The 9070-nt window shown below is 42.9% G+C and overlaps 1 protein-coding gene across 1 annotated transcript in view; it reads right to left on the bottom strand.

Annotated features, from left to right (window-relative positions):
- Window positions 1–1752: 1752 nt before the first annotated feature.
- LOC119275517 (peptidyl-prolyl cis-trans isomerase-like) overlaps window positions 1753–9070 on the bottom strand; it is a 23176-nt gene continuing 15858 nt past the window's right edge. The window contains exon 6 of the mRNA XM_037556381.1: window positions 1753–2075. Within this exon, the coding sequence (XP_037412278.1) occupies window positions 1920–2075 (156 nt within the window). The 3' untranslated portion in view covers window positions 1753–1919. The remainder of the gene's footprint in view (window positions 2076–9070) is intronic.

Below are 9070 nucleotides of genomic sequence, written 5' to 3'. Positions count from 1 at the left end.
ACATGCACATCGCCCCATCTCCCTTGCCCTTCTTCTTCTGGTCCTTCTGGTCCTTGCTCATCCATCCCCTTCTTCTCCTTTTCTCTGCACATGGAATTGACATACTAATTCAGGAATTTTTCAGCTGAATATATAGGTCAAAGATTAGCATCCTGATTATATACTTTACTGAACTGAATATATATGATGGACTTACTTCGGTTTTTCAGCTGTTGTGGTCAAAAGTTCTAAACTTGACTGATATTCTACAAAAATATTTACCGGATGTGATCCAGTGTGTTGTTGTAAATACAAATAAATATACTTTTAATCAGTATTTGCACATCCCTAACCTCTACGCTCCAGCCATGATTTCCTAATCCACGGAAGCATCATGCATACAAAGTCTGTGCATGATGGAAATGTAGAGACTATATATCTCACCTGATGACACGACACGGTGAGAAAATCCCTTATAATTTTCTAACAAGTACATAATTATAATAGCAATGAAGCATAGAGATGCAGACTTGCAAGTAAAAAGTATATAGAACAGTACACCATGGATGCTGAAGATGTTCAGTTATACTCAGAAAGCAAAACACGTGTTGAAACGAGTGCTGAAAAAAGGATCTCACCTTGTTCCAATAGAACATGTGGTGATCCACAAACATAGTTAATGTTGTCTGTATTCATTGGTTCAGATCTCATGGCTCCATAGGATGGTGATGCACAAAGGTGAAAGGACCAACAATCATAGGCCCTACCAGGATGCAGACAAGGAACAAAAGACATATATTTAGACTCCGCTAAAAACAAGCAGTGAAGACAGGAAACCACCAACATCCAATGCACAATGACATAAATACTTTTGGCTTTTACCAGAAAATACATGACCGACAATCACAACAGAGGCGAGGCCAAAAATGCATATTGCCATACAATCCTACACCTAGGTATGGAAAGAAGAGGGGAAAGGAGGAGAAGAGGGGTTGACCTGAAGATCCGTGGAAGAAGACGCGCGAGGCTGCGAATAGATGACGTGCACGCACACATCGAAGGAGGCGCCTACCAGGGGTTTGACCAGAAGGACGAGAATCAGGTAATTGTGGACCAATCTGCATGAAAAAGAAAGCAAAAATCAAAGATTAGCAGCAGCCAATGACCAATAACAGAACAAAATAGACGTCCCTGGACGTGCTGGAGAGGAGGCAGGGGCTGGCCGTCGTTGCTCCTTTGGCCGCTCTTCATGGTTTGGGCGGCGCCAGATCGAAGGGGATGGAAGGAGGAGGACGTGAGGGGAGGAGGCCGGGCGGCGGTGGGGAAGGAGGCAGGGGCGGTGGCGCTAGGGGCGAGAGGAAGAGGAGAAGGAGGCCGGGCGGCGGCGGCGATGTGAGTGGGAGGAGAGGAGGCGGAAGGGGAAGGGAGAGAAGGCGCGTGGGAGAGCGGGGCGGGGCGGGCGAGGGAGGAGGCGGAGTGCGGGAGCGAGGCGGCTAGGGTTTCACCAGGAACGTGGCCGCCTTTTATACCCCTAGAAAGTGAAATGACAGAAATACCCTCAGGGGGCACTGGAATTACGTGCGGTGGCAGGCCGGGAGTGAAACGAGCGCTCAGTTTTTATCCAACGGTCGAGGGCGTTCGGGAGGGGGATCGGACGGCCAGAAACGCATCAAGGAGCCGATCCGACGGCCAGGAGGCTCAAATCGCTGAGGAGCCTCCTGCATCCCTCCCTCTCATATTTCTGGATACTGTACTGTTTTCCATGCAACAATATTACAGCCGTGAAACAAAACAAGGTCTCATAAGATCTCTTTACTCAAAAAAGTCGACTAGCTGGCTGGAGATTCAAGTAACCCTTTCCCAAGAGAAGCCGCAGAAAGAAAAGAAGGATGTGCGAGGTAATAAACCCAACCCTGAGCCCTGAGCTATTGACCTACTCATCAGCCGTCCAAGGGCAGCTCACCACAATCCACAATTCGACAGGGCTGCTTGGGAATATCGGACCTGCTGGTTTCTTGCGATTCAAGCTCCCTCACAACGTCCATGCCCTCCAACACATGTCCAAACACAACATGACGGTTGTCCAACCATGGTGTCTGAGAAGAGCATTCCATTATTTTGAGTCAGAATAAGCACAAAGAAAATCTCAACGTAAAGGCTTGCGGATAAAACAAACACAGAATTTATTTAATTGGTTAGGGATAATTTATTCCTCATAAGCTATCCTATCCAATCTAATCTCTTGCATTTTGTCTTGTTCATACATTGATAAACGCACTACCAATCTACCATCCCAAGTGGTTATTAAGTTATACTATCCCTGGCTGGGAATCGCCGCTGAGCATACAAGTGCCCAGGCTAAGGGGGGTCAATCGTTAACTCTGCTCACCATCTTGCCTGCATCTTCAACAGCACAAATCTGGATTGCAACCCCTTGGCCCAAAGTATCTAGCTGGATGTGGAACAGTGTGCAAGCTAGCCGACAGCAAGGTGCTGAGGAGGCCGCCGTTTCACACGACGTCCTCCTGACCTGCCATAGGCAGCAGTAATAGTAGGGCTTTGGTCTCATTTTACCTTATTTTCACTTCCTTTTCTCATTTTTGGCAGTTCTCCATTCTCTTCTTTTCGGCTTTGGCAGGTTTACCACTTAAGCTTTGTATCTTGGCGTTCTTCTTCTAATACAAAATGGAACACATCTTGGCGCGTGTAGAAGAATTGTTTTTGGAAATGGCATGGCGATGACATGTAAAATGTGATGAACGGGAGAACCTGTACAGCTGTAATATGGAATGTGCATTTTTCACCACATATTGAACATATAAACCCTCAAGAACTGCTAGGCACGAGGAAGCCATCCACGTCGCCCCGTATAGCGTTGTGCCGCGTGTAAATTCGCCCCGTATAGTGTTGTGCCACCGCGTGTAAAATCGATGTCCTCCCAGGGGCATTTTCGTCATTTCACGCATTGAACATATAAAGGCCAGACAACGCAGTGAGCGAGCAGAACGAAGCCAGCCCGTGACCTAATCCGCCACCAACCGCAGACGCCTCCGCCTCTCCTGCCGCCGCCGCCTCCTCTCCTGCTGCCGCCGCCTCCTCTCCTCCACTTCTCTCCTCCTCCCGTCAAAGACCTAGCGCGTGGTCGCTGTTGCCACTCGCCCCTCTCCTGCTCCCACGTCTTCGACCCCGCCCAAGCCAGCTCCCGATGCTCTGTCGAGTGGAGAAGAGGGGTGCGGCAGAGAAGGAGACCGGAGGATGGCGATGGGGGAAGGAGCAGCAGGGTTGGAGCGCCCTGGCCATCGTACCCATCCCCAACGCCTCACCCGCTTCCTCCGCACCTCGCCCCGTTCCCCTCCTTCCCGGCTCTCCACTACGCCTCCTCCTCTCCTTCAGTTTTCTCTTCGGCGACGCTGCCAAAGAAAGTGCACACGAGCGGTGGATCCGTGCCGGAGAAGGGTGGCGGCGACTGCGCTCCGGTCGTGGTGGGGTGCAGCCGCCGGGAAGATAAAGTAGGTCTCCCGCCCGTCTCCGCCTCTCACCGCGCCCTTGCTTGTTGGTTGCTTGTTGGTTCGCTGATGAGGAATGCTGGATGCAGGGTGAGGACTTGTTGGTGAGCTGCTACTACATCGACTGCGGCATGAACGAGTTCGCAATATTGCCGGCCCAGGTGAGCTACCTATCTGCTTAACTGCTCTTATTAATTCCTTAAGTGAATATTCAGTCATTCGCTGCTTTGCTGTGCTGCTAATGCGTTTATCTGAACTGAATCCGGCGATGCATTATCGGAGGATCCCGCTTTGATTTCTTTATAAATAATCTGATAATCATATACTCCATCCGTCCCATAATATAAGAGCGTTTTTGACACTCGGCCGGAGTAATAGTTTGACTGTACTGAATTCGCTTGTCTGAAATCATTCAGTAACATTTCTTAGCTGAATATTCTGTCATTCGCTGCTTACTTGTGGTGTTAGTTAGTTTGTCTGAACTGAATCTGCCGATGCATTATCTGAACCCACTTTCATGTCTCTCTACACATGGTCATACAATAATTCCCTTGGTTGAATTCTGATTAAACAATTGCCTACTCTGTTTGGTTTGATTGGGATACCCTCATGGATAAAAGGTAGTATTTTATTGATTGGAGCACTCTGTTTGTAAAATGACAGTCTCTTATGTTCCTACTCCACAGCTGTATTCCAACACCCCTTCAGACTTTGATTTCAAGCTTGAAAGGTGAGCTTACTGCCATGGTTTATTTCTCTTCCTTGCTAATGTTTAGTCCATATCAAATTGTTTAGTTCTAAACTTCACCTTCTACAGTCTAGCACGAGAATTCGGCTCCCTATCTGAATTTGCGGAGCATCTTGTTGCCAACGTTGACATTGTCTTCCCAGTGATACATGGGAAATTTGGTGAAGATGGTGGTATTCAGGTTCGGAGTTACCAACAAATATTAAATATGCTTTACATGCAAGAGAAAATTATGCTGGTGCCATAGTGCATGCTTGCAGGTATTAGTGCGCTTGATTTGGCACGGAACTGGCATGTAATGCTGACTGTGTCTTGGTTCTTTTATAAGAATCCCACATTGCTGCTGCTTTCTGTTGATGATAAGACGCTAACACCTACCAAATGGCTGCGCTCCGGTCGTGCCGGGGTGCAGCCGCCGGGAAGATAAAGTAGGTCTGCCGCCCGTCTCCGCCTCTCACCGTGCCCTTACTGCCTCCATGGCCAAGCGCATGTTTTTTTCTCTGTCCCTCCATGGCGCTCGTTACCGGCGGGATACATTTGACACTATCTCAAATCCAGTTTATTTGACATGTGTTTGAAATGTATATTTAGCATAAAGATAATACTGCATTTCCTTAGGGACCTTAGTTTTGGCTCTGTTCTTGCTTTTATTATAAGTAAAATATTAATACTTTGTGTCTCCAGCCAGTTCTTGATCAAAGGAAGATGCATTAACAATTCGTGTCTCCAACCGGTTTAGATCATAGGAAACTATGGCATAATGCACTGCTGAATTTTCTTGTTAGTGCTCACTGACAATATTTGTTCTCACGTACGGTAATGCCTTTCGGTTAAACTAGGAATTAGTTCATTATTGAAAGGTTTCATCTGCATATTTTTTTGCTTCATTCATTTTTGGTCTATTTATTTTGCATAGAAAACCATCTTTGGTATGCTTTAATAGGGCTTATTTAATACAGTACAAGCAAAATTGGATGTAATAGCAAACCAGCCATGAAAAGTTTGAGAGACCATGCAAACCACAAGAAATGATGTGCTCCTGTTATTTTGCCATGATCTTGTGCCCAATTCCAAGGCTCTATCAACTAATGTTAGCTACTTGCTTCTTTGGATGCCTTAATTAGAGCCAGCGAGGAACATGGGGAAGACAGAGCCAGCAAGGAAGATGGCTCGGCCCTGCCGCTGATGCCCACCGGCCACTTCCGTCAGGCTCCGTCGTGGGAGGGGGCGCACCATTTTTGGGTGTTCCTTCCTACAGCTATCTTGACCATTTGCTTTGGAAGGAGTAATTCAACTCAGGAAGAACAAATAGTTTGAGACTTTTTGTCTTTCCTACTATCTGTTCAGGTTGATCATTCTTTTTTATCCTGTCATTTTTTATTTGCTTTGGCAGTGTATTTGGGTTATTTCTTTTTTCTGGAGCTTGGGCATATTGGTTGTCTTGTTGGCTCTTTTTACCAGCAGTCTTTCCTTTTCAGTTTATGGGAGCGATTACTAGCTTACATATATAGTTTAGTTATTAAGTTTCTACATAAGTTCAACCTCAGAGTACAGATTTTGTATCTATTGCTTATTTAATCACTTGAGATCTATTCTCTCCGGTTCATACAGTATGTTAGCATTTAACTCGGAAACTGTATGCTTACTTCAAAATTGGAATGTGACTTTTGCTTGCTGATAGATTCAGTTATGGCATGGTTGCCTACTACTCAAAATGATTTTATAGCGTATCATAAATTTCAGGAACTGTATCACAACAGATCATTGGCATTGTAGCTTCAGGTGGACATGTATGCTGAATATCCCCTCACTGGACAATATTGGATTTTAGTGTATACAAGCCCTCCTCTCAGCTGCTCGGGTAGTTCTTCTTTCTCATTATCAATAAATAAGTTGGTTATAAAATATGCTTGAAGATTGCAACACAGAGAGATTACTTGGCAGACTAAAATAATTGGGAGCTTCTGATTGGACCCTTCAAGCAATAGTGTTGTTAATATGTTAATTATTAGATTATGTTACTGGAATAATTATTGGAGACACACGCATGCACACACACACACAAACACAATTATGTCCGTTCATGTATTATATCCTTATATGCAAACTACTTTTTCCCCTTATACACAGGGATTTATGTTCTATGCTGGATGCATATTTTTGCACCCCTTTTGAAATTATTATGGTGCATATGTGATATACCTAGCTTGTACTCATTCCAACCGAAGGGGTGTGTCTTTAATTTTCCTTTTAAGAAGAAACCTTCTGCAGTGATATGTCTCTATATTGGCAAATGATTATGATAGAAATACCAGGAAACTAATTGGAACTCATAAAGCTCATGAGCATCACGGAGCCAACAGTGTGATAAATTTTATTTTATGTCTGCAACTTTTGGTATCACAAAGCAAGGATGAACCCCCTACATTTTTTTACACCTTTAACTACATTATTTGTTGTGCTATTGTGGATGTACCTACCAGATATTTGAATAAAATTTAGCCATTCAATATACATACCAGGAAATTTAGACGCTCTTGTTCGTTACAGGCATAAACACCTTACTGCAAATGTTCTTCGTGTCTCGCCTCCCCATCGTGATGGGTGGCTCCTACAGCTTCGCCATGCCAACCATCTCCATCATCTTGGCTGGACGCTACGACATGTGGGATATCCTCACGAGGTACTTACTACCCAGCAGAATTGACTTCTTACCACATAAGAGTTGTTGTACGCAAGCTAAGAAATTTGTGTCGCTGCAATAGATAAAATTGGTTCTTTACTAATTAACCATGGTTTGTTTGATGTTTTATTTGTGAAATTTGATTACTACTATTTTGATCTTGAGAAGAACATGGCAGCACCTGCAGATTAAACAACCAGTATATCTCTACTTATTAGCTTCATGATGTGTTATTGCTTCTAGATAGACATGTCTATTTCTTTCGCTGTCATTGCAGAAACTTTTTTATTGTGTATACTGCAATGTTGAGCTTTCAATTCTTTTACCCAGTTTAACACATATTGGAGGGTGGGAGGATATACTGGTGCAATGGATGAACCAAGACTACCAAGAGGTCAATTGCGTGAGTATATGCCAACTATCTGAATACATATGGCATGAGACTGACGCCGATTAGTTCCTCCCTGAATGCTTGACTGCCAGGTCTTCTTTCATCGGAAATTGTTGTGCACTGATAATTTTGTTAGTTCTCACCCTCCCTATTCAAACAGAATTCAAGCATATTACGTGATGTATGTATATAAGAAGCTTAGTCGTGTGTCAGGCTTTGCAAATAAAACTTAGAGCTCAAGTAGTTCAGAATCATCCTGAATATCGCTTATCATGTATCTATAATAACAAGCATAACTGACTATGATTTTTTTAGGATATTATTTGCAGATTTAGGAAAGGAAACCTGACAGAGTTTCAGGGAAATGGAGTGAGTTCCCTATTTACATTTAAATTGTACTCCCTTCCTTCTTGAAAAGAAAATCAGTTTTGGTCAAAGTCAAACAATGTATTGGTTTGTTCTTTTGCTACATGTTCTTAAATTATTGCATGATGCATCTCTAGGCGGTGAGACCAGAAGCTGGGTGATCAAAGCAACTACATGATGCATCTCTGTCTATGTAGCTGTTTACCATAAGCTGGGTGATCAAAGCAATCTACATGATGCATCTCTGTCTATGTAGCTGTTTACCATAAGCTGGGTGATCAAAGCAATCTACATGATGCATCTCTGTCTATGTAGCTGTTTACCATAAGTTGGGTGATCAAAACAATCTACATGATGCATCTCTGTCTATGTAGCTTTACTTAGCATAAACTGATCTTAGTGACTTTTTTTAAACCTATGAGCCTACCATCTATGTAGCCTCATACCATCTATATAATGTGTCCCTTCTTATCTACTTCCCTTGTGTATCACATTGTAACGAAGCATTTATGTACCAGCAGTAAAGACTTGGGTTTCTGAATATTCTCACAATTCTTGACTCCCTCCCGGCCTTTGCGCCATTGGCGCAACGAGTCATCTAGTTGTGGGAAACTTAAAGAAATGTGGAATGTTCACTTTTCAACAGCTCTAACAGCTATAAAGAATCAAGTAGTAACCTAAAATGAAGTTCTGAAAACAATAACATGATGAAATATTAGGACGTGTACAATGATGTTGTGCCACATATGATAAACGATGAGGTGGAAGAACGAGAAATCAGAAAAAAGGGATAGTCTTCTCTTAATTAAGAGATTATCTCTTAGAAACAATATCTCTCACAACATATTTGTAATATTTTTGTGACGCCCGGGTAGTTAAGCTACAGTAACCCTCTGCTAATGATGCCACATCACTTCGATTACTGTTGCTAATTTCGCGTTAGTTCGAAATAGATTCAAATTCAATATAAAAATCAAGTAAAACATTTTAAGTTTTGAAAAGTTAAAACTAAAATATGCAAACTGTGGCAAATAATCTCTAGGTAATACTGTTGAAGGAACCACACTTTTATAAAATAATTAATGCACTAAAATAAATAAAACAGCAGCAAAATCAATTAATTAAATGCAGTTTACAATTAATAAAATATTAAACTATTTTATTAGGGTAACATAATTATTGTGGCAGTAGTATATTTGTTAGTACTAATTTAGCTGTTAGCGGTAACTTTTGTAAAACTAAATTTAAAAATAAACTAAAAGAAAACAGAAAAGGATGATTAAAAAGATAAACAAAACAAAAGCAAACAGAACAAAAATAGAAAATAAACAAAGGCTAAAAAGGCCCCCCTCTGGGCCGTGGCCCAGCTGGCCAGCAGGCCAGGCCCAACCGGCCAC

The sequence above is a fragment of the Triticum dicoccoides genome, chromosome 3B (genome assembly GCF_002162155.2).
Source record: "Triticum dicoccoides isolate Atlit2015 ecotype Zavitan chromosome 3B, WEW_v2.0, whole genome shotgun sequence".
Classification (NCBI taxonomy): Eukaryota; Viridiplantae; Streptophyta; class Magnoliopsida; order Poales; family Poaceae; genus Triticum; species Triticum dicoccoides.
The sequence above is the reverse complement of the archived record's forward strand: the minus strand, read 5'-3'. Positions and strand labels throughout refer to the sequence as shown.